This window comes from Bradysia coprophila (genome assembly GCF_014529535.1).
Source record: "Bradysia coprophila strain Holo2 chromosome IV unlocalized genomic scaffold, BU_Bcop_v1 contig_144, whole genome shotgun sequence".
Classification (NCBI taxonomy): Eukaryota; Metazoa; Arthropoda; class Insecta; order Diptera; family Sciaridae; genus Bradysia; species Bradysia coprophila.
In genome coordinates, this window is record NW_023503373.1 from 1885004 (window position 1) to 1912995 (window position 27992).

Below are 27992 nucleotides of genomic sequence, written 5' to 3' on the forward strand. Positions count from 1 at the left end.
CTGATTGCTGGCTGGCAACAAGAGTACTTTGAACCGGACCAATTTGCACTTGTGTGATTGGATTTCCAGCTGGTTGGAACATCTGTTGATTTTGCTGATCGCCAGACTGATTCGGCATTGTTTGTCGGGAGTTAATCATTTCATTCCTTAGATCTTTTACTTTTCCAACGAAATATTCGTATTCGCTTGTCGACATACTGGCAGCGATGTTGTTGATGTCTTTGGTTAAATTGGCAGCTTTTTTATATTTCGAAATTTCGTCTGGTACGCGAATCCGTTGCAATGAAACTGGTTGTGGTAGCGTTCGTTGCTCGACATCATTTAAGGAAGGATGTGATGCGTTGTAGTAAGCCTTTGTCCACCGTTCCAGACACAATGTCGGCTCAAATAAGTCGCAACCTTGCATTTGCAGCAATCTGAAAATATGCCTGCATGGTACCCGCATCGCCGAGAAGAAAGTACAGGTACACGATTCCTTATTCACAACAAAGCCATTCTGTGTCTCGAACGTGGTTTCGGTTATTTGTTGTAAGTCTATCCGTACAGTGTGTGAAAGCTCGAATTGTTCTTCCACTTTCTTAAACACGAACGGTGTCAGGAACTCATGGTACCTAAATCAAGACACAAATTATTCTAGAACTCCATTTCAGGTATATGCATTGTACACCCACCGTTGTAATGCAGGATCATCGAAACGTTTTCTGTTCAACCGCATTGTCGATCGAACAGCCTTAATATCTTTTTCTGATGACATTACGGCAACTGATGTACTGATGTTCTCGAAGAAAACTAACAGATTAGAGTATCTGCTGCCGATTTGTTTTAATGTTCGATTTACTCGTTCTGTGCGGTTGTTGGTGCTCGTAAGAAAATTTGCGAATTTGTTGCGTCCATGTAACGTCCACTCATCCCTTATCGGATGCCAGTTCTCATTGTAGTATCTAGTGACTTCTTTCAAAGTCAACTCGCATAATTGCTTATACAGTGCATCGTATTGTTCACTTGTTTGGGAGTAAACGATCTGCTGCAAAATCTCCAATACGTGTAATCTCTGATCCGGTGTTATGTCTCTTTTGTTTGTCGTGATTTCTCTGTGGAACACCAACAGCACATGGTACAAGCATATCTGCAAGACAGCGTCGGGATATTTTTCGGTATAAATGGACCGGTCAGCAAAGTCCTTGTCGCCAATAAAGATTTTGGTGAGGTGAGCGTTTGCATTAAACTCTTTGAATACGTCTATCATGGCTCCAATACCTTCCCGCGATTCACTCCGACAGATGTAGAGACTCGCAATTTCAGTTTCGCCGTTCCCATCGATACATAACTGTAAAAACAGCGGCAACTGATGATTGTTTAGCTTATGAGTGGCGTCATAGAGAACGACTTCTGGAAACTTTTCGAATACTTTGGCCATTCTTTCATCTTGGTAGAAAATTCCTAAAGATTTACAAAATTGTTTTTTAAGTTCACATTTCACACGCACATAAAGTGTAGCTTCCACTTACCAACAAATTCACCATTTGAATCCGAAATAAAACGAACTCTTGCGTTTGGAATTGATGTGAGGCCGTCGTACAGCTTTTCGAGTACAGACCCTGGTCCTGCGTGTAAAAGCGAATTTCTTTTGGTCTGAATATTATGTATGCTCTTCAGTAGAACCGGCTTGCCGTTAGCGCCTCTTTCGTTTTGGAGAAACATTTTCACTTTCTTCTTATTCCCATCAACTTTCACCATCTTCTCAGCTAATGCCATCTCATCTTCGTTGAGACGAACATTCTCAGGATAGTGATCGTATACTTGTTGATTGAGCAAATGATTGGTATGGACCAAATTTGCCTCTTTAACAACGAGTTTTGTTCCGTTGAATGTCACTCTAACCTACATTTTGATTTACTTTATTGTTGTTAATGAGAAACAATTATTAGGCTTATTATACCTTGACAGTACAACCCATCTTGTACGTAGACGATTCTCGCAATCCTGTGCTTCGGGTTTTTCGTTCAGCACCAGCTTTACAACCGAATTCCACCCGGTCGTAAATACACACTTTCGACACAGCATCGGTCGTTTTCAATTTGTGTGATGTACTCACTGTAAGTATGGTCTTGCTAGCTTCTTCATAAAGCTTCTTTGTCATCAGCAAGCTCTGCCAGTCGTCAAATTCTGTGCCAACAGCGAGACCATTCATTTTGTTTCCCGAATACTTTAAAAATTTCTCAATAACACTTAGCTGAAAAACTGACCGAAACGACAAATAACGGGAAAAAGCGACACGGAAAAAAGTACTGCCAGATAAATACAGGGTTTCGAAAGGACAAGTTATGCCATCTCTGAATTGATCACAGCGTCTGTAGCATTCAAGTTTTACTGTCATCTTCGTTAATCTAGTATAAAACTTTTTTTTGCTGAGAATTTCACAAACTTTCTATTACTGAGAAATATTACTAAATATTTTGTCTTAAATTTAAGTCCAGCATATTAAAATACACTATTAGCAGGCGCAGAGGTGTCGCATGTCGAGAATATTAGATTAGTTGGCGCGGCGCCAACTAATCTAATATTCTCGACATGCGACACCTCTGCGCCTGCTAATAGTGTATTTTAATATGCTGGACTATGTGCAGGCGCCTGCCAATAGCCTCTTTAATAATATTTGCGCTATTGGCAGGCGCCTGTCAATAGTGTTTTTAATAATATTTGCGCTATTGGCAGGCGCCTGCCAATAGCCTGTTTAATAATATTTGCGCTATTGGCAGGCGTCTGCCAATAGTGTTTTTAATAATATTTGCGCTATTGGCAGGCGCCTGCCAATAGCCTCTTTAATAATATTTGCGCTATTGGCAGGCGCCTGCCAATAGCCTCTTTAATAATATTTTCACTATTGGCAGGCGCCTGCCAATAGCACCTACCCAAAATATTTTCTGATAACTTAATTTCATTTTTTCGTATTTTTAAGTGTAAACCAACACAATCAAAATTGCAATGTTAGCATGTTCGTTGGCGAATAAAAAAAAATGGTCTGATTTTGTACAATTCATTTTTTGGATATTTGGAACCTACATTATCTTATCAATGCATCGCTAAATTTGATATTACTGATTATTTATCTTGTGGTTTCTACACCAAACGCAGTGTCACGTTACTGGCGTGAATCTATGTTTTCGGCCAAAATAGCCTTACAACTTTCCCAAGGATATCGTTAACTCAATTCCGAGAATTATCTTCATAAACATCAAATAGATAACAATTTACAGCAAAACTCAATTATAAGAAAGGGGTCCCTCGCAGATTCGGTGTTGCATTATATACCTATAAAATGAATCAAAGTCGATAGCGTTGTCCAATGCAATATAAAAGGTTTCAAAGAGATCGTTCATTTCAGACGTACTGATTTTAGCTTTTAATTATTTTGAGTTTATCTGAAAGTTCTACATGAACATAATTGTGTGTAGGTAATAGATTTTCGAAATACAACAAATTCTGTCCGACTAACAAATGACGAGACTTAATATGTTACGTAATTTCGATATGAATGCCTAAATTCAGTTCAAGGTTCGCTTTTTCTTCAGTGAAACACCTATATTCATGTCAATAATATAATAATTTCAGAAGAACACTCTCCATTATTCAACCGGTCTACGAACGACTTAAGAAAATAGAAAACTGAAACTGAATTGAATTGCTTTCGAGACATTGCATTCTTAAGTTCTCTAATATCTTAACCATAATATAATACCGGAGTATATATCTTATAAATTTATATACAAATGCATATCAAACAACACACTCACACACATGTTACGCACAAAAATACATTCACGTTCGTACACACAATGCATGTCATAATAATAATAATAAAAAAAATGTATACAAAAACAACCAGAATGTACATCGTCAATAGAATAGTTCAGTTTTTATATTTGTGTGTACATACACACGGCATCCATAGTCCGACCGACTATCAAACACCAGCAAAGAATGTATTGAACTTCTGCGCATTGGCTTTGGTATGGTATATATCGGATGCTTGGTTTAGTATATGTTTGTCAATCGTTGGAAGTGGTTCTTGAAACGACCGCCTGTTTATTATAGTCGCAACCGGCTTCAATCACATTAAAATCACTTTTCATTTATATGTGAAACTTTTCCATTGAGAAAAATAATTTTTTGTGAATATTTTTTTTACTATTATTGTTTATCTTGCATTATCACCGTCAAATCTGTCTCGGTACAGTTGAAGGAAACGATTTCCATTTTATTTTTAAATTTTGTGAAGAGACTTTGAAGGTAATTTAATTGAAAAAAAAGAGACATTGAACAAGACATTGCATTTATGTGAATGGAGTTTGAGTGAAAAAGGGATGATGTATCCCTACTGAGTGTAGTTTTTTTTTTCGTTTGTTTACAAAAGAAAACTGTCAGCTGTGCTACACACTGTGTACTCATACGTGTTCGGATGAAAAATAACAGTTACATCAATCGTAAACAGATTCGGATTTTATGCATTTAGTAATAGGACCCACATTTTTGTGTATGGGAACGAGCTGTAAGTGTGGGGATATAATTTAAATAAATAACCTGAAATGTCGTAAAAGGATAAGGATTACCTATAATAAATCGAGTGATGTTTCATTTATATGAGTGCGCTGTGTAAAAAAATGTGGTTTTTTCGACGACTTTTGGGGAAAAATCTTTTTTAATTTTGTTGTTGTTGCTGGCGTTAACTTTTTATTATGAAAATTTAATGCATCTTTATCAAAACCATTTTTCATTTTTTTAAAACACGGAGAATATAAATTTACTTTGTGGTATTTGAAAAATACAAAAAAAGAAGATTTTATCTTTAGAATTTTTTGTTGTTTACACACGTTTTTTTATAGAAAAGATTTCGTTTTTATCTTTCATATATTATACACATTCGTTGGAAAACAACTAACCTTTTTCAACAGTGAGACATATATGTGCAATCATTATTATGGCTTCCATTTTTTTTCTATTCGTATTTCTCACCTTACGCTCAATTATGAAATGTACGTGTATGACTATGCCATTTTTCATTAATATATAGACATACGTCATCACGTATAAAAAATAATTAGAATTAAAATTAATCAATATGAAATGAGTGCAGTTTCAATGAACTATTCTGCAAAGGAAAAACACAAATAAATTTATGAATTTAATTTTGTAGATATTTTTTTTCATTCGGTTTCTGTTTTGCTCTGGAGAAGTCGTTAAACCTTGCAGTACCTAGGCCAATGTGTAATACATACACAACACAACCATGAAATCAATATGAAAATTATCAATAATTGACAAGTTTAAATAGATTGGTCAATTTGAATAATAAATTCGTTTTTTTTTTCATTCAATATACATAAGCAATGCGTGAGTATAAATTTAGATGTGTTGGGATGTATAGGTATGATACATTGATGGTTTAAAACCCTATTTATTGACAATGTGTACAACAATGTGTACATCCAATGAATATTTGACAAGGGAACTTCGTTCGGTATTACTGTCCGTATTCTGGTTCCGGTTGAAATTTTAATGTGTGGAACAGTAAATTTGTTTTTTAATAAAATTAGTCAAAACAGCGGGGTACAACTTATAAGTTATTGACGAAACTAGTTGGATACGTCTCAAACAAAATTGTTTTTTATCGGCACATCCATTTAAGATTTCTTACAATTTTGATCTTGATCATGCTAAAAATGTCATTACACTAATAATCATATAAACGAGGACAAATCAACGACGCATCTTCAAACATCTTCAAACATCTTCTTGTATGATAATGATATCATCATCAAGAAAACCTTCAGCATCCCAAATATTTAAAAAAAAATAGTCTCAAACCTTTACTGTTCATAAGAATATAATAGTCAAACATTGATAACAACTCACTTCATTTTCCGTCTCATCACACATAATCCAAAACATCGTGTCAATGTCAAACCGAAAAACATGATAAATAAAATGTTTTTTTTTTGGTCTGAAAGCCCACCATGTCCTATCCATTTATAATATTTTTTTGAATGAAGAATATTGAAGAATCCAAAGAAAATTTTTGCTCGAACAACAAAAAATTACATAAATACCTATTTCGGATGTTGAACACCACCACCCCCACAATACATATTGCTATGGATTTTACGCGTGTATATACGCGAAAAAAAGAAGAAGAGAATTACTTACAATAATCGAGCCGCCTTTATCGTCTACTTTTGTTATGATTATTATGAAGAAGCCATTTAGCACATCAACCTACTCATACTTCCCATAAATAACAATTGTGAATAATAAAACAACATTGTTGTTTATTTTGTTACTATGCTTTACTTATGTCGTCTCAGTCTGAGTCCCTCTGTCTCACATTTCATAATATTTATCAAACATTGAAAACTTTGCTCATTTATTATGATAGCATTGAACATTTTTGCGGTTTATATATGACTGATATTCATGAATAATTAGGCATTTAAAATTCATTTCAATTTTTCGTGAAATTAGCCATCATGTTCTTGACGAGCTTGAAATCTGCTGTAGCTCATTAATTCGCTTTTAAGATTGAAAATTGGTAAGAAGCTGCGGATCTTATTTGTCACACAATAACATCATCATTTAAAAAAAAAAACAATTCGCCACAATACAGAAACCAGTGTCTTCTGAATTTATTCGATATTAATATCATAATATGTCTACATAACAACTTCAATAATAAAGTCTAAATATTTGCCGTGTGTACAAATATAAATAATGTAGTCAGTGGTCGTTCAACTGTTGGATAAACTGACCACTATACGTATATTCTACCATTTCACCACCACACTCAACAAATGAATCCGATTCACGTCACAATAACACACTAAAACTATATACTCATTACATCCAAATCTGTTCCGTATATTATATATAAGTTAAAGTTATATGGGCATATTATTGAAAATTGTATAAGAGGTATAAACATCAAACCACATAATTTTTTCTTTTCTTACCTTAACACCGGCTTCAGCTACATACAGAGAGTAGAGATGTATAACTAACTTACCTGTTCCATCATCATCGTCATGTTGTTTGTATTTTTAATTCAAAAATTTACAACAAAAAACGTTTTCCTTATGTTTCGATTTCAAGAGTTAGGTAGTTCGGTTAAAATGTTGAAAAAGTTTTTTCTTCTTTCGGTGTAAAGTATATACTAATCTATTTCATATCTAAACGGTGCGTTGTATAGTGCACGCAAGAGATTAAATTTTCAATAATACAAAGGAAGTGTCCACGATTGATTTTCTGTGGACGAAAATAAGACTTTTTTATGGTGAAGAGGTCAATAAAATTTCATTTGTCTTTTTCTTTATATCATTTTACGAGCATATATGTCATTCATAAACACTTCGATGAATAAAAGAAAGAAATTGTTCTGAATAATCGAAAGAAAAAAGTTCTGATATGAATTATACACGGAGTTTAAGTCAATGAATTACCTTGAGATTTTCTTGTTTCATTTATTTATTTGTGTTTGAAGAAATTGAATTGATAATAATGAAAAATATTTACGAGCATTTTCTACGTAGTGCGTTATATCTTCGAGAGTGTAATATAAAATTCACTTAGAATTATGGAAGCCATAAAAAATGCATTCTATTTTTAGAGATTTTATTGTTATGGATTTTTAAATTGATTTCGAATATTAATAATAAAATACCGCGGAATCATAACAAAACATCGAAATATCATTGAACAATGAAAAGACATCGAAAATAAGATGTGATTTAGAAAGGACTTGACAAAAAAAAAACTACTGAAAAAACGAGTGAAAGTGAAAAAAGATTATTTTTTTTTAAATAAAAGAGGAATAAAAAGACATTAAAAATGAAGCGTCGTTGGTCAAATAATGGTGGATTTGCGTTACGCATGCTTGAAGAAAGCTCATCAGAAGTAACATCCTCATCAGCCGGTCTAGTTCTTGGACCCGGTGGATTAACAATGTCACCATCGCCTCTTGATTCGCCCGACTATGGGGAACTAGAGCTATGGTACGATGAAGCAGCTTATAATCCGCACAGTGTTATCGCCTCGGCGGTGCAAGGATGTGCAGCCGTTCAAACAACGATAATACCGTTACCGTCGATGAATAACGCTTTGAGTCATACGCCCAGAAGCACATCGGCCAACTCAATATCATCAGGTAAATTCGATGAATTAATGTTTTGGTGGTTTTTAATATGGAAATCGATTATTATTTTTTGGTTAATTGACGTTGCCGGGTTAAATTAATTTTATTCACACGGTAATTAGAAGTTAAGTAATAGTTCATATAAGGATAATTTAATCGTAAGGCTGGATATTCCAAACAGCCTTTTTCAAACTTAATCCAAAGGTTTACGGTTTTTTTTCCACCTGTAGTTTTGCTTCTTCATTGAATCGATTATCGATTATTAGTCATCAACTGATTTAAAAAAAAAACAGTTTAAAGCACTGCTTAAGCAATTATTCATAATCCTTTCTCCGAAAAAAAAACCCGTACACAACGACTAAGGCGTCGCGTCGTAGCGCTTCTTCAAATAAAAAAAGTTCAATGTCGAAAATATTAAGCCGAATGCAACTTTAATATGCGCCTCGTTATCATCTATAACAAAAACCAGCAATCGTTGATAAAGCCCAACCAGAAAGTAAAACCGTTCTCAATGCCATACCCATAGTACACAACGAACACCAGATAAGAATGTCGTTATCATAATCTATATAAAAATTATTTGATTAAGTAATCACAATTCAAATACAGAATAGCTCAACAAAAAATTGTTGCTCTTCGAAAATCTACACATTGTATAAGAATTGTGCCCAACTAAAATACAAATAAAAAAAGCCGACACAATGAAATTAATTTATTAGATTTTTTGTTGACCTACATTCGTTGTGCGCAAACTCTACCGATAAAATTATCATCCCATAGAGCATATATTATAAAACCGAACACATTCATCATTTGGATGATAAAAATTAACAAGAAAAACGAGTGTCGACCCATCACTTCTGCAACAAGATCATGCAGAATATTCGGTCGTACTTGCTCTTTAAATTAACATAAATTTCATTTCGTCTGACACAAAAGTCTTAAATTAGTCAGCATCTCATTAATATCGTTTTTAACTATTTTCCGAAGTCAATTTATTCCACATAGTTACAAAACCGAAATTATTCAAAAAGATTCACTTTCAACAACTCTATATTGCGATCGTATGTTACGTCTGTCTGTATAAAATACTTTCATCTGCTTTATTAAGTATTATAGAGACATACCTCCACTTAAACTATTATGAACACAAAATAACTTCTTTGAAAACTACTAAACCGTTCCATACGTACAATATGAATTGCAAGAGAAATAATAATAAAAAAAACCTCTCGACTGTATTTGTGTTATAAACTCAAACTCTCGGCACTCCATACCAACACTCTCTGGTTGATTACATTTTATATTAATAAAGTTCAATCAAACTAGGCCACGAACTGGAAAATTGATGTCAATTTCAAAAACATTTATGCTTTTGATAGAAAAAAAGAGGTCACCAACCAATAGGCAAGTCATAATGTTAGTATACACAGACATATGCATTGGTTATAATTCAAGGACAAAAACAAAATATTATATTGGATCCTCTACCTATATATATTCTGTTTTGGTCTAATCATACATATAACATTTATGTCTAATCATATGTAGTGAATAATACTAGCTGGGCTAAATATATGTTAGTGTTGCAATCTCTCATAGGAGTAATAATAAATTTGTTTATTTGAAAAATATAGAAAAAAAAATAGCTGATGGAAAACAACACACAGCACGCTACATGTTAATGTCATTAACCCATTTTGTGGCATTAATTTTATTCTTTATTTTGATTACCTACAGCACACTACACGGTACACACACTACTGTTGACATTGACATTTTTATAGAATTTTCTGTAATCGTTCTGTTATTAGAATTGAGTGAATGAACAAAATAATATTTTTCGATAAAAACTTGTTTTTTTCGCTCCACGCAGACGTGTAATTTTAATGCGAATGATAAACATAGAAATGGCCTGGTATTTGACCTTTTCTGCTGACTTGTAATTTCAGTGAAAGTATTTCATTATAGAACTGACGCACACATTTGACAAAAATGTGCGAGTGTTTACATCAGGTCAATGGATCGGCGGAGTTTATGTGAGTTATTGTTTTAATGGTTTTACGTTCATCGACTATGCGTAACAACACCATAATTATGTATTCGCGCAATGCGATTCTAAGACGTAAACAATAGGTTATAAAAGATAGAGGAGCCGGATGTTTCGACCGAAGGGTTTAAAATGTACCTGCTTCTATTATAAATCTGACCGTTCAAAGACCTGTTATTTATCCTATTACCGGTGATGACCAGCCACAATTTGAGGATGAGTTTCAAACTATAGAAAAATATTGACAACTAACGTCTTCTAAAACTTTATTCAAAAATGGTTTCATAGCAGAAACAACTATATTATAGGTAGCAGAATTATTTCCATTTTTCCCACAGTTCTTTTCACATCACATTGTTTCGCACAACGAAAACCAATGTCAATTTCTTCTAACCTTCCATCACTCACTTAATGCTTCATACGCTAAAACAATCAACAAAATATATAATTTTCTTCCCATAATCTTTTTTCCATTACCGTAGCTCTTTCATAGAAGTTTTTATTTTTTATTCCTAAACATATTTGTCTTTTCAATTTTCATGCAATTGCTATTGTTGGAGATACAACACAGCACACAACTACGAAATCACAGAATTACCTTTTTCCTTATTATTTTAAAACAACAGAAAATATAAATTGACGAAGCGTAAATATTTAAGAATGAATGTATTTATGAAACAATGAGTTTTCTCATTTTCATGTAATGACTGGTGTGTAACTGCCAATATCAAGGTCTCAATTGTTATCTAGGTACACTTGGTATTCATTCCAAGCAAATAGCGTATACGTTTTATTATGATACGTGGTAGACATGGGAAATCTGCATCAAGTATACAATCGAGTAGGTGTAAGGTTGAATTTATGCCAATGTAATCCAGAGAAAATTAATATTGTTGTTCCATTTTTTACATGATCGTATTTTACATCAGTTTTAATAAAATCGAGAATTTGTGGAATTCGTTTATTTATAGAATAGAATGAAAAGATGCCATAAAAATTACTGTCGACTATCTAACCTGTTTAACCTGTCCAGCTGATATTTGAAAAATTTGAATCCATGTCTTCTGGATTTAGAATTCTCGGCGTTCGTATAAATTTAAAAAAAAAGATAATTACTGTAAACGTCGTCACTCTACTTTACCTCTAAGTGATTTCGATTCATTGAATATCAATAAGGCGGAACGATTCAGCATTGTTCACTTTATAGATCATTAAAATAAAGTTTTTATCATCACCACAACTATTCCCAAGTCATTAATTGGAACAAAAAAAATTATTACTGGAAATGAAACAAGAAAACAAAAACCATTTTTATCTAAGATCTTTTCAGGAATTAAATTATGAAATAATATTCATTCAATAAGTAAGCCGGGGCTTTAGATTGACTCTGTATTTTACAATTAGCAATTACGAATTACAACAACGCAATATTTTAGATTGAAACAATTTGATTATTCGGACGCATGTACAGAACGTATATTATTGTAATAGATACTGATATACACCTTAAAGTGAAACTCAGCTTTTTAATAAGGTGGTATATAAGGTTATGGTCGTGATCATGAAAATGTATTTATAATATTGCTTTACATAACGATGAACTTAATGCTATGTAATAGGCATTACATTAATTATATGGCTATGAGTTGAAACTATGTTTATACAATTCTGTTGCTATGGCAGGCATAATAGGAATTTTATGCAAATTTCTTGATTAGCTTTTTGTGTGTGTATAATACGTACAAGTTTCATGATGATGCCAAAGTTAGTGTTTTCAATTTTTTTTGCTCATAAAAATTTATAATAATAAAACACTCGGCTACTCACTTTACCGAATTCTTAAGCCAACATCTGAGAATAGGTTTCACATTTACAAAATTACGTTTTAATTTTTACACAAAATGACCTCATCTAAGATAATATTGCCCCAAACATTGCTGAACATCGTGAATTTAGCCAATTTGGTCATAATCTAAGATTCACCAGTTTTTTTTTTTAACGAACGGCTATGGCGTTAGTGAGTTTTTTTTTGTGAAAATCTGAACCTCGCACGAATATTCATTAATTAAAATTGATTGTTTGCCAGCATGTTCAATAAATTAATTAATAATAAGATCCGCATCCGTAGTCATAGCTTCGGCTACAATTGTAAGCAATTATCAGTTATTATAAAGTGTTATCTAAAAACTAACGAGAAAATTTTCTTTGAAGTACAATTGGGCCACTTTTTTAACGAAATTTTAATTTTTTTATTACCAGTATACAAACGAACAGGATCGGTTTTTGACAGTGAAAATGTCAACCTTTACGATAAAAAAAAATCGTACGTAGAATCTTCAAAATTCTACGAATTTATCGCTGTGTTTTATTACTTTTATGCTTATTTTATTGCAAACATCAAGGTAAACATTTCAAAAAATATATTAATGTCCGAGTTACTTGCTAAAATATAAAATACGAAGTTTAATGCACTTTGACAAAACAGCAGAGAACAGAAGTGTTTTATGCTTATTTCGAAAATGATGTAAGACATAAAAGCAAAAAAAGACATAAATTAATTTTTCATATAAATTTAAATGGCCATGCGAAACCCATTCTCTCTGCAGTTCAGGTAGTGTGTATTTAATATGATCCGCCGAACATCGGTCCGCCGTATACACCGGGAATATTAACAAGAGCGCATCGCGTCGTATTGTTACACTACATAACTTTTTTTTCACTCCGATCTCCGCAACATTGTTTCATCTTCTTATAGTCTTCACTCTTCATTTTTGTTTAAAAATAAAAAAAAATAAAAACAGCAAAAAGCAAAAACGAAAAAAGAAATAAAGCAGAAAAAAGCAGCATTAATATTATTAAACCAGATTTTCGCTATAACAATGTTATACTTAAGACATATATGAAATTCTAAGATTTTTACTTCTCGTGTGTAGCTTAGCGTGCACATAAATAAAAATATAAAAAAAATAACTTTATACAACAGAAACCTGTTCTATCATCGTGAATTTAAACACAATTTGTATTCATAGGTGGATGGTTTGTGTTGTATATAAGAATCTCTGTCGACTCGAATACGAATCCCATTACATAGTTGTAGTCATTCTTTTATTTCTTTCTTTTTTTTATATTAAATTATATCAGATAGATCTAAAAACATTTTCGTCCAACCATCTAGATTATACTGCAAGTCTGTAATGAGATATTGAATATACTCCTTGTTAAACTATCTCGATTCGATAGTCAATCTGGTTTGTTTGTCAAAAAGACTTTGATGGAAGTAAACTGATAAACGGATCTGGAATGAGAATATTTTACATATATCTCGTATGTCACAAAAAAAAAAACAAACACAACAGAACAACACAGTTTCTGTGAATATGCTTTGCATTATGGTAGTCATCAAAATCCATCGTTCTGGGAAATCATAAACGATTTTACATTCGGTATTCATATCTGTCCTAACTTTTATACGTTCATTTTCCTAATAAATTTCTATGTCGAAGAGTACAACTGAAATGGTTTTTGTTGCGCTGTTGTACCAGTGTTCGAAGAAATCTGGCAGTCATAACTATTAGTGCCCTGGAAACTTGTGATACCGACAAAGTTAACATTTTTTGAAACATTCATAGACCATACATAACTCTCTCATTAACCTTGTAGACTGATATTCAAATCGCTATTATGTACATGATTATGTTACTAAATTATGAGCATATGCTGCAAAAAGCCACTTCAAATACCAACAGGTTCAAGTAATTTATGTTCTCAATAAGAATTCAGTTCTGCTATTATTTCAATAATCGGTACGAAAAAGGTTAAATAATGTGAACAGTCACGACAATAACATGGTTGTGATTGATCGCCTATCTAATAAAAGTTTATGGCATTTACGTTGAACTGTAGACGTACTTAAAATTCATTAACAATAATTTTAATCAAACAAATCCAGTGTGTATAATAAAACGGACTAAAGTGAAAGGAAATAACTGAAAGAAATAAAAAAGCGTAAATCAAACAAAATTGTTTAAAGTTGAAGGTCACCTTTCGATCTCACATACAGTCAGACTTCTATTACCAACATATGAATCGAGTACCCGTTTAATATAATGGTAAATTTAATACAATATCTGTTCGGTTGATGTATTTAATTATATTATTAACACAAAAAAAAAACTTGATTTTTATTCACATTGCTATGCTTCATAAACAGAATATATAAAAAAAAAGTTGTGTTCGATTTGGCGTATGATTTTTTTTTTTGGTTGCATGATATGACTAAATTTAAAGGACAATAACTCTACTGTTTATGTATTATATTTTATGTATCATTTCGATATGGTATTTTGAATTCGATGTCGTTGTATACTAGTTGGTGACCTTGAACAACTTAATGAAGACAATCGCGGTAAGCATTTGATCAGTTTATTGGTCTTTTATGTTTACCAAAAAAAAAAATCGCAAAATTCTTACAGAATCGTATCGATTCCATCTTTATTGATAAATTCCTGCAGAATTTTTGTTGTTTTGGTGTTATGAGAAGTTCAAGATTTTACTGTCGAATGGCAATCATGTCACAAAAACTTACCTACTCATTAAATCTACTACTTCCATTTATTAATATATGAGTCAGTAAACTTTAGTTTTTCATAGAAAGTCTTTACATCATTTATTTTAATATAAATTCTACCATTTAACATCGTATGAACTCTGTTCGCCGGTTGTTTTTTGTTGTCACAGTCGATAACAGATGAATATTTGACTCAAAAAGTTAATACTTCCAACGTATAATTCGTTCCAATTCATTCTATTCCAATTTTATTCACTGACAATGTACAGGATGATTTGGATTAAAACGATATAAAGTCATGGTGTGGTCATCGTACATGTTTTTTCTATAAATTTTTGTGTAAATAATTGATTTGTCATGGCAATGAATAAATTCGCACAAATCTCTGACCTTCAAATCAAAGGCTTCATTTGCTATACAAAAGCTATACTTAAACTCTTCATCAGTTTTTCGCAAAAATCACTACAGATAGGATGTACGATGTAGCGGTGGTACTTGTTATTATTATCAAATCTTCTTCTTCTTTTGAACAAAATAATTTGGACTGATTGAAAAAATAATCTTTTACTTCATTAGTTTCGTCGTACATTTACTTTTTAAGACCATGACAGTTTGAGAATATCGCTTGTTTTTTAAGTCTCTGTCGATAACATATGATATAGCTATCAGAAAAACGTCTCAATATTGCATTCAACAGTTGTCAGATAAGTTTTTTTAATACAAATGTGGTGATCATTTTCAACCGCGTAAAACTTAATCTGAATCGCTAAAACTCTAGGAATTCCGATGAGACATGTAAAAATAATTCAGAAACTGCCTAACCTTCACTTTTATGACATTAAACTTCGTTTATATGTACAACTATAACAAAACATGGTTAGAGTGCATTGAAACACACGCTACAAAATGGTTGAAGAATCAATTAAAAAAGTTAATTACTTTTTAAATACTGAACACCGAATCATTTGAGCTGGAAACCAATTACAGACAGACAATTTCGTGGTATAAGATCTGATGTATAGCTGGTAAACTACATGCTTGACTTTAAAATTCATTCGACTTTATTTACTTTTGCTTTAATTTTTTTTTTGTTTTATTTATTTTTACTACAAGTTTCATTCGTAATCGTTTTTCATAAAATGGGTTCTCAACTTCAGTATATTGTGTCAAATCAAAATTTTATTATTAATAACCCAATACGAACAGCACACAATAATAGCTCGATTTGTTTTCATTTCTTGTTTCTTCGAATTTAATAAAATAACCCAAAAAAACATCTCGATTGCACAATTTTGTGAAAGGTGTTTCATCATTTAATAGTTTCGCTTATGTTCAATGACTAAGCTTTTTTTTATGAGTTACTCTAAAATATGCGAAATAAGTTTTTCAATTTCATTTCTTGATTCAGCATGGTCTTGTATTTGCGTTCATAATAACGATGATATATTGATGTTGATTTCAAGGTAAATCTTTTCTCACACGTGGTAATCAAAGTGGAATGACTCGTCATTAGGTGCTAATGTATGCTGATAATAGGAAGTGATATTTTCAGTATTTATCTAAAATATTTAAAGTAAACTAATGGAATTTTGTTAACAGAATACCTATCGTCCAAATGATTCATCATTACGATTGAAAGTGAAATACTTTTGTTAATAAAATCAGCCGGTCATTTTTGGACCGGATGAAAAGACAATAATTTTGTCACGTCTACCCCTACGTGCTTACAATTTTGCAACACTTAATGACTGACTTCTTGTCGAAATAGACTGATTTTATCTTAAATTCGAAGCGACCTACTCATATCAGATATAGAAAACCGAATGTACACAACGGAACAATGTCTGACCACTTTCACATTCAGACACCAATTCATGTTCTAATCGCGTCTAATAACTTGCAGACATAGACGCATTTTTCAAATTAATATCATTTTCCAATACTAATTCGTACTTTCAGTTTACGCAACAATCATTGACGCACACTCACATTCACACACGCACTGTTTGGAAAATAACGCACTTTTTTAATTTAAAAATTCGAATTACATTATCTTCAATAAAAATTGGAACACTTTCGGTATCACACACAAAATTCACCTTGGCCCAGTTATTAATTTTTATTTGAACGAATAGCACGTGAATAACATTTTTGGCAAATAATTTTTTTTTCGTATGGATGTCTCATTGTATTATGCAATAAATGTGGTTAAATTAGTCGAAGAAGGTTTTTTCTGGAGGTTTTTGTTTTTCGTATGATAAGAACATCTAATTTCTGCCGGAGAGGTTGAATTTGTGTGCGGGTAATTAAGTTGAGAATGATTTTATAAAATGAAATTTGATAATTATTAGTTCACTGTGGTGATATGTGATGTGAGATTCAAGGAAAAAAAATTAGTCATCTCAATTACGTTTCATTTATTGATGGCTAGTGAAATTGAGACTTGTAAATCAATTACTCATAATAGTCATTCTTTCTTTGAAGCTTTCGCATCCATTTTTTAAATTTAAACTGTAACAACTGATGCAATAAGACCGAGGTCATTTTCCAGAAAAATAATTTTTGATTCATCATTCATCACTGACTGACTAATGAATCTTGTTTCTGAATTTCGCAATATATTTAACGGATTTAAACAAATAATTATGTTAAATACACTTATACCTGTTCTTGCTCATGACAACTTAAATTATACTTAAAACAAGGTTTTTTTTAAAGATGAAATTACACTATTAAATATTTATGAGGGAAGGAAGACGGACGGAGTGTAATTATGACTGATTGTGATAGAATTCTTTATGAAATTTTAATTTAATTTATTAATGATAGTATCATTAAAATTCAGACCTGCATGCACAGACATACCTCTTGCACCTTCTCTCAATGTAGAGTTTTTAAATGAAAAATAAAATCATCTTTTAGGTCAATAACATTTATCATACTGAATATTATGCAAAGAAAAAAAAATTCTGCATTAAACTGATCACGTTCGAAATTACCATTTTTATTCAAATAGCGAATGACACCACACACGGTCAAAAACTTGGGTTATTATAATGAATGCTATTATTCAAATGCATTTAAAAATTGACGAAACTTTTGAATTAAAAATAAAATTGAAATTCGTTGATCCGAGTCTGTCGTTTCAGGCGCATAATTGAAACATAACCGCTCAATTAGATTTTTATAATTGAAATTTTCTAAATTAAATTTTTAGCACCTGTCAAATTATAATTGTAAATTTTGTTTGTTTGCATTTTTTGTGTGGCTGAAACGATCATCAAATCCGCTTAAATTGAAAGCACTTTAATCTACCCACGCGTCTCATAATCCATAAACGAAATGCATTTACGACGAATGGTTGAAAAAAAAGTGCCCATCATATCGTTAAGAATCCGTATGTACATAATTCAAAATTCATGTCATAATATTTCGGGGACATAAATTAGCATACGTCTTTTGTGTACATCATGTGGATATAACCTCTCCATACATTTATATGCGCGGTGATGAATTCATCTTTTTATTTTAAAATTTTTAGCCATCCTCAAAACTAAAAGTATGACTTGAAATTTTAATTAAGGCGGATACAAAAGAGTGAACAAGTTTTTTAGTATTTTTTTTTTTTTCTCTTCTGTTTCTCTTTGACTCTGATTACATTATGATACAGTACTAGGTTTTTAAGTTTGAATGCGGATAAGTGTTTAGTTTTACATAAATATGCCAGGATCATTAGAACGCAATTTGGTTCTATTCAAAAAATGAGTAAAATAAAAAATTTATTTTCTTTGTAAAAAAATGTTTTTTTGAATAGGAAAAGTGATTTGAATTCTCGAATACATTTTTAAAGAAAAGAGAAACATTTAAGAAGCCATAAACTATAGCCATTTCAAACAAGTTTCTTTTTATCAACAGAAAATTAATTTTACTTTCAAAAAATCCACTAACTATTCATTGTTTTCTTTTTGTTGCAGGTATGTTCGACGTTGTCGCTGAATTGCTTTTTAATTTTGAATTATGGGAAGATTACAGGTAACAAAGACCTTATGTTTAAGAACTTCTTCGGTTGAAAATATTATCGAAATTTTTGACAAAAGACGGTGAGAACATACGCGGTTCTCTTAGAACACAAACAATTTATCGCAATGACGACGTTAATATATCACAAAATTTCTAACATAAAAAAATCCACACATTCCATTCGATTAAAAATTTTACAAATGCTAGGAAACTACGACTTATTGATTCAATATATAACTATTGCAATCGTGGTACCTACAGCTATTAAAATTGCGGCCACTTTTCTTGATCTCAAAAGATTCAGTACGTCTTTTGACGTTTAGCATTAATATACAGTTTAAAAATACCATTTGTCATCAGACAGTGGCCACTGGCCACAGTGGTATTGTAACCACTTTATTCTGTTTTACACACGAACAACTCTAACGAATCATAATTGAAAATAAAATTTCAATTCAACACATCAGTATCATGGTACTGGTTAGACTACTGCAAACTGCAGCTTTAAAGTAACAATATCACTTGTTTTACCGTAGCCTGCTAACTCATCTACCAGTGTGTGGTGAGCCACCACAAATAGAAACCTCGTCAAGCATGTGTGAAAACATGAAAGTTTTATCAAGACTTCACAAGCCATGCTATGTTATATACCAATGTGAAGAGAGTTTTCATTCTTCTATAGAAAAACAAAATCCACCCACATTCATAAAAGATTCGCCCTATAAGGATGAAGCACTAAATTTCGTATTTACAGAACCAATCTTCATCACATTTGCCTAAATCTAGTACTTCGATACCAATATGTGTTCATTGAATAACATTTCTTTGGTTTTCGTTCATTATATACTCAAATTATTCTAGTTTTCAATTGAGGACTAATTTGTTGTGGCTAGTCCAGGCTTAGGAAAATATGTTTTTTTATAATATTTTGTCTCATCCTTTTACAAAATTACTTTGTATTGCCTAATGTTTGATACAAATTCTTTTGTTACGATTATGGTAATTTTTACATTAGATTTTGTTAAAGGACCGCCAGGAAAAGTCTATCAGCTTATTTTTTGTCTTCGTTGTCAATAACAAACGCCTGGTCGTTCCTAACCGTAAAACGTCGGTATTTATTCTTTGGACTCTTGCGGGCGGCTATTCTCTTCGAGACACACTTGAATACAATCACATAAATTACTTCTGGAATTTTAATGAAACAGGAATAAAAAAGAACATAGAATTACAGAAAAGCATTACACAATAGAGAACTTTTCTACCATTCCATATAAGAAGAGGAGTCTTTTTGTTCCATATTATTATAATGATGAAATTACACGAAGCACGTTTGTAACGAACGAAATAATAATAATAATAACAATAATAATAATAATAAGATTCTGAACTTCTCTATATCATTATCAAGTCAAACGTAAAACATTTTTCGTTACGCCCAGCAAATAATTGTTCTAACAACTTTTCATATTTTTTTCTTTTTATTTTTTCAAAAATATAAAAAAATTGTTGAATTATTCCTTTCGTGACTTTTCGCGCAATTAGATAAGTCTCCTATTACATACACTTGAACAAAGTAATTGCTGCATTTCCTGTAGTTAAATTGTGCCTCGTTATTATCGAACGAGATCCATATAGGAAAGTGATCAAAAAAAATAATTGCTGCCATGTAATCATCAACCGTACATAAATTTTAAAAAAAATTGCAAATGTTTGATATACCTAGTTTTATAGCTAGATCTTGCAACACAAGATCATCGTAATAAAATATTAATATTTTCGAAATGGATGACCAAGTTGTTGCTTTTATAGGCTTCGGATGCCACCAACCATTAGCATATGGGATTGTAAACAATTTTTTTTTTCGTTTAACTATACAAGGAAATTTAATTTTTTATTCAAGTGTTTTATTGCAATGCAAACAATCAGCCAGATGCAATCAATTAAATAATTAGAATCGTTTAATTCAAAGTTTAGACAATATTTGTTCAAACAACAGCATTCATTGTTTAAATGTTACATCGCTGCATTCTGTACAACATAGTGTTTCATTAACAATCCCAAACAATAATGTAGTTCAAGAGCTGATTTCAATTAAAAATGAACGAGAGATAGAAAAAAAACAGCACCGAATACACACCACACTCAATGTTTTCGTCGCAGGCATTAATGATGATGTTGAATTTAATAAATATGATGTGTGCGGTAGAGCACTCTTTTATAATTTTTTTTTTTTCATATATTGAGGGGCAAGTGCAAGTCATAATTTTATGTTAATAAAAAATTTATTATAATAAAATAATGGAATAGATTCACTGTTTAATGGCCTTGAATAAATAATCATGTTTCATATTTTTCCTGCTCTGAAAATGAATACGATGCAGAGAAACGAACAGCTACGGCGAATATGTTTTTGCTAACGTTCAGACCCCGACTGTTAAGTCAAGTGTGCGTGTTTAGTGTATTGAAATTTAGGTTTCTCGTTTTTTTTATTTTCGTATAAATTGTGCAGAAATGCATTATAAAAGATGATTCCGGCAAAAAAAAAGAATGCGACTCATAATTCATTGGAAGAGGAAAGAGTAATTTTACCATCATGAAAAACCCATTAGTCAAAGTGTTCGTTTTGCCTTTTTTTCCGAAAGAGACTCTTTTGCCGAAGGCAAAGGAGCTATTCACATGGTAATTTATTAGCGAAATAACTTACCATAACCCTTGCCGACTTAATCAACTCCTAGATATTCGTTTACTATACGACGTATAGCATCTTTCAGAATGAGAGCTATTCAAAATTGAGTATAATTGATTATGCAATTTCTGTACACGCTTCGTATACGTTTCGGACAAAATTCTATTAACGGATAAATTGAGGATTCTTTAAGATAATATTGCAATGAAGCGCTCTTGCTTTGAATGCGTTGTTCAAGCCGCTCTCGTTGAAAAAGCTTCCGATTCTGCTGGTACGATCTATTTTTAAAACAAAAGAAGAAGGATTGAATTCTTAAAATTTTTCTAAATTCTTGGAATTTTTGTGAGTTTGGTACCATTTGGGTTAATAGTTTTAATGATTAGCAGAGGTGCACTACCTCATCCGAAATTAATACGGGTAAAATTTTGCGTATTTACGTCTATTTTTATCACAGTTTGAAGTACCTCTAACTTTAATATCTCGTCCTTGTCAGTGAAACAAAATCTACGGATATGGTCGCATTGGGGCTTGATGTGAACGATTTGTGTTTTACGGATGGTTTTACATGATCTGTTGTTGATAATGGCGTTGGATAATGGATAAACATGTTGTCTAATATAGCAAAAATTAGGTTACAACAATGGAAGTAATAGATTTTACATCAATCTTAATATCTTTAGATCAATAGAAGTAACAGACACCAGACTCAAAAATAGTGTGTGAGAATATCACCCTTACTACTTATATGTCTTTGATAGCGAAAGATTAAAATTCGAGTCTGTCATTTACTCTTACATACTAATAGATGATACAACGGGATGTTTTCGGACCAAATTTAATGTCGATGTTTATATAGAAAATGAAATACGGCCATACCCACACCCACTTTAGATTTACGTTCAATGGTCTGTGTAGCTTTAATTGCGTTTTATTGTAGCTCACATTTTATGACTTTCGTGTAGTTCCCATTTCAAGTTGTTTCCTAGAATAATCATAAAATATAAAACCACATCACAGTCAACCTTGAAATTAAGAAAAATGTACACCTATAGGAACGAGGCAGAAACAGAAACACACTTACTTGATCCATTAAAAATCAAGAAGCCAACCAATTACCCTTTTCGCAACATAAAAAAATATTAAAAATTATTGTTCTGTTTCTGAGGTATGTTGCTGGTAACCATCTGTGCGGTTTTTTTGTTTTTGTTTTCCATTTTAATTTCAAGCACCAGTATAATAACATACCACAACAGATAGCGAAGTGAAAAAAGGAGATGAATTCAAATTATATCATAGGTTGTATTATTGCAATTATCTATTGTGCATGTAGTTATGTAGTTTTAAGTATCATTAACAGTCATCGAGGTAAATAGTGTTGTGAAACCAGCATAGAAGCAAAAAAAGGAAGACTCGAAAGAGTATCGTTTGTATTATACACGCCGCCGCGCCGACAAGATCTTATAAATGATCAAGAATAATGTACATTTCTGACGCGATGAACAAATTGAAATTAAAATTGCTGGTAGCTGGGGCATAAATGATTGTTAGAACGTGTGTAAAATTAATTATTATGAGCTATTGAGATGGCAATTACGATATACTTAGATATCGGGGCATTTTGCTACAATTAATTTTATGGCATGACGATGATGAATCTTAACTCGTTTCGATAACTCACTTTTTTCACCTTGTTCATAGAAATCGATTAGCTTCTCGACATTCTCTTTTTTCTATTAGAGGAAATCGCAGAGAAATATTTGTCTTTTTTGCGTAATCAAAAGTTTAATAATTCTATTTGAAAGAAACATTTGTATTTTCGAACTATTTGTCAGCAGAGGCAGCTAAACCATTTTTAGTACTGATGTCTGGAGGGAACTAGTTTCTAGAAGATCAACTTCATTTAAAACAAATATTGAGATATCATAACATTCTTGTAGACATTCATTGTCGTGAAGTTGTTGATCGTTTTAATTAGGTCCGAAAGCTTTGTAGCTTTCAAAAATGCGCCACTTTTTCTACGTATTTTGCAATTTTCATTTCCCTTTATAGGTAATGAAAAGGTGTTGTTCTTTACTTGTATGAAAAGGAGCTAAAATTACTCATAATACTCTTTCATATACGACTGTCGCCCACCTACTCATTCTATTATAAAATGAAAAACTTTGTAAATTAACCAGGACATTTCTCGAAAATATTTTCGCCTTTTACTTCCACGAATCGACACACGCCATCTGTGCCATCCGTAAATCAGAAAAAATTAAAAAAATTCCTTCACTCTCAAAAAATAATAATTTTATAAATGAAAAATAAAGTGCAATCAACTTTCGCAGTTATCAATTGAGCGAGAGAAAAAAATCTAATTTTAAATTTTATATTATTTACTTTCATGCACATGACCTAACACAGAAAATGTTCACCAACATTCTCGTACAGTATAATCATCTCCGTATCGAAATCGAGAAATATACACAACCACGAATATACTAAGCTTTACACCAACCTAGAGGTTTTTATATGCAGCAGACTACAGTGTGCGCACAGACAGTAAACTTTTTCAAAGAAGTAAAACATGTCAATGTCAAATTCGTTATATATATTTGCGTTTTTCTATACGGAGCTGCATCTCTGATATAGCCGCAACGATATATTGTGTTCATTGAATGATGGTGTCTATGTCGTGTTGTTATAAATGAAAGAGACGATAGAACAAATAAAATGTAAATACACAAAAATATACCATATCGCTGTTACCGATGATATAAAATATTATTTTTGTTTGCTTTTTGTATGCACATAATATTTTCTAGGTATATTGTTGTAGTATATGACAACGTGTGTTATAATAATGATTCAAAATAACGAAAGTTCATTAACCAAACATTTTTATTGTTGAAGACGTTGTCTTTAGAATAATTTTTTTCCCAATTTTTTGGTGAGATAACGTGAGGAAAATTTTTGTTTTGCGCTTTACTTTATGATAAGGCATACGTAGTATAATCGAAAAAAAAATGTCGGAGGCAGTGTAGAGTAGGAGTGTTGTATGAATGGGTTAAGGTCACATATAATTGAGTAACTAGTTATGGACACTACATGTATGTCAACTGATTTTCCGATAGTAAACTTGATCGCCAACTGTTGCTAAGGTCTTCTTAAGATCATGTTTATTCTGCGACTAAGGTCAATGCAGTATATGTTTGGCTTTCGATTTAATTTTAATTATATTCTCGTTTCGCTTTTTAATGAAATTGGAGCAAATAAAATTAAACTTAAAATGTGAAATTTGTGGTAATATTCCAATAGGGTTCGTTACACCATTTGTGGGCAAGAAAATTCAGCGATATTCTCCTTACAATTATTTATTTAGTACAGGCAGCGGCATTTAATATTTTCGATATTGTGACATATGCCAGGTGGTTCATATTTCTACGGAATATGTTAAATGCTTGTAAGGGTACACCAATCACACGTACGATCGTGTTGGTGGTGAAACAGTATAAGCACGTGTCTAGTCAAGTATATAGCAAAACATACCAATTGATTTGCTCAGCTGAATCAAACTTCGTCACTAGCTGTATTTTTGCTCGGTTTGTGAGTTATCGTTTGGAGGTTCTTACGTGACTTGACTTTTGAATAAAGAAGTTTTTTGTTTAGACCGTTTCTACCATTTTCTACCATATTAATTTCCGCGTCAAATTCTACCATATTTCTTTACATCATTGCTGCGTATATGAAAGAATATTTCAATAACTGTCGTCTTACAGCAAAAGATTTATTTGAATAATTTAAAAAACTAAACCAGTTAACCAGCATCAGCAGTAAGGAAGAGTCAAAAGATTTAATTCATTTTCATTTTCCATATAAACTATCTTATTATACGGGCGTCAGTTAAATGTTTTCTGCATTTAAGATCTACAATTCTATATACATTGCCGGCTCCTAAGTATATAATTTAGTAGACGTCAGCCGTTTTTCTCTTCTTTAATTTAAAATCTTTGATCCGAGTGTATTATTGGACGGTAATATTTTATTGTGTGAATTTCTAAAGTAATAAAAAGATGAAAAAAATACTAAAAATATACTGACCTCTAGGCTAATAAAAAACCGATAAAATTCAAAAATTGCGTTGCTATTTGTATGCACGATTAAAGTGAATGTTGCAAATTTAAAGCTTTAAAGAATTTTTTTTCGTATTTTTACTTGACGCATATTTTATTAGATTTAAATTACATTATTCAGTTAATTTACTTCGCAGAGTAAGCAAATTGGTCAGTTTATAAATAATATTTTAACGGCCATTTCCATGTGGTGAAGAGAGTATGAATACTTTTTTTTCTACTTGTATCTTCTTTGTAATTAAATTGTAATTATTATAATTATCCCGGCTCGACGCAATATCTTATGCCCACTTCTGTGTGAAGGAAAATGCAATGAATGAAAATAATCTTCCATGCGGAAAGACTTCACTTGATGTGCAACGGCTCATGTAAACAATGGAAAAGAAATATCGAAAAGAAGAAAATCGAAATTTGGGTCGCCCTAATAAAATGACACAAATTAACCACAATTTGTTTACTTATTGCTCACTTAAACAGACAATATAATAATTACAACTTTCCGCTCGATCATCGAAAAAGAAAATTAAATTTTAAATTAAAAACAAACACCAAATTCGACCGAAAAATTACACCATTTGAATTGCATAAAAACGTAAATATAATACACAACAATTTGTGAGCATTCTTCACTTTTCAAGCAAATGAAAGCACTTTTGACACAATCCATATTAAATGACTGTATATAAATATGGATACGTATGCACCGATAACTGCACGGGCTCGCAAAAAATAAAAATTATAAATTATATTACACTCGTCGTATTCAAAGTGTTTCAATCATTAAAAAAAAATCAAAATAAAAAAATGCAAAAATGTGGGTTCGAAAAAGTCAAACGAGCAATTACATTTGATTTATATTTTTGGATGGTTGGATCATTTCATTGCATACGAACGAAAATTCTGTTTTTTTATTTTTATTTTCATTTTTCGAATTTATTTATTATTTTCGTTTTATATTTCATTTATTCTTGTTTTGTGTATTGTATTCGGAGGGATTATATCGTATTTATGGTGTGTAATTATAGGTGTGATGATTATACACTTTAATTGTAGTACGATACGCAGTTTAAATTTTTAATGGATTCATGTTTGGTTACCCAAAACTTTGATATCCATCGGGATTTCAAATGTAAATTAAATTGTAATTTAAAAAACGAAAATATTCTGGTGTGCACGTTTTAGCACTGTTAGCGTAAGATGTATGCCATTTAGAAGGTAGGTAGGAGTTAAAGATTTCAGACACCTGATACAAAATTCCAATTACTTACACGGTAAAATGCAGTTAAGGTGTGAAAAAAAATAATTCCCAAACCCACCGTCTTTTTGTTAGATCAGCTTTCGTTGAGAATTTGTTTAAAAGTAGAAATTGTAGACTGGTCGTCATATAGTTGTATCGTATGTAATAGGAATGATTCAGTAACTAGTTGATAAAACAATATAACCAAAGCCGACAGAAATAAGTCACCAGTTTCGTAATTTCGTTATATTTAAAAATGAATACGACGCGGTTGAATTTCCATTAATCTTATGAACTTGTCTGTTTAACCTTTTCCATTTGGATTGAGAGCAATGAAATGCAATGCTCCTTCATTGTTTAGGCGAACGAATGCCACAAAATCTAAAATTACACTCAAAAGAGATCAATCCATACACATCAATATCGTCTTTAAACGTTTTGCAAACAAAATAATTTATTCTTGCCAATGAAAGCAAGAAGATTATCTATTGCAAGAGTCAAGGCCGCACAGTGCTCTCGGCTAATTTTCTTAACTTACACATTTGCGCTAGTAATAAACATTTTTTTCTGATATAAAGTCAGGCAGTAAAAGAGCGAAAAAAGCAGTTGAATGGTTGCGTTTTTTTATGCACGTACATTGCTCGTTATTTTATGTGTAATGATTGTATTTATGGCATAGAAAATAACTTTCAAAACGAAGATGATTTTCGTTTAAAACACACTGACACAAAATATATTCCGACCATATCTAAAAAGCGAAGAAGAAATAGTGGTTTTTGTTTGCGTTTTCAATTTTTCGAACTGAACAAATCTATTCAAAATACAATCGCATGCCGGCACAGTTTATAATATATTATTTACAGTATATGCAATTTTACGTATATATAGCTGCGGAAAAAAAACTGTAGCGCTGAAAATCGGGTTCCGGCGGACATATTCTAGAATCGTGTACGTTTATATATGCACGAGATAAAATATTGTATGCAATCCATAATAAAATGTAGAATATTTTGTGGTCGAAATGCCTTGAATGCGGTAAAGTTCTTACACTTTTATCCATTTTCATTTGAGATGGTTTCTAATCGTAATTTATACAACAATGTTGTATAATATATGTCTCATCACAGGCATCATC

The 27992-nt window shown here is 31.7% G+C and overlaps 1 protein-coding gene across 3 annotated transcripts in view; it reads left to right on the forward strand.

The window, feature by feature from the left end:
• LOC119071184 (ecdysone receptor) overlaps nucleotides 1-27992 on the forward strand; it is a 106575-nt gene that overhangs the window by 71799 nt on the left and 6784 nt on the right. The window contains exons 1-2 of one of the 3 annotated variants that reach the window (XM_037175957.1): nucleotides 4040-4549; nucleotides 7658-8194. The exons of the other annotated variants lie outside the window; for them this stretch is intronic. Coding sequence (XP_037031852.1) covers nucleotides 7879-8194 — 316 coding nt within the window. The 5' untranslated portion in view covers nucleotides 4040-4549; nucleotides 7658-7878. Of the gene's footprint in view, nucleotides 1-4039; nucleotides 4550-7657; nucleotides 8195-27992 lie in introns of those variants that run through there. 3 annotated transcript variants of the gene reach the window in all.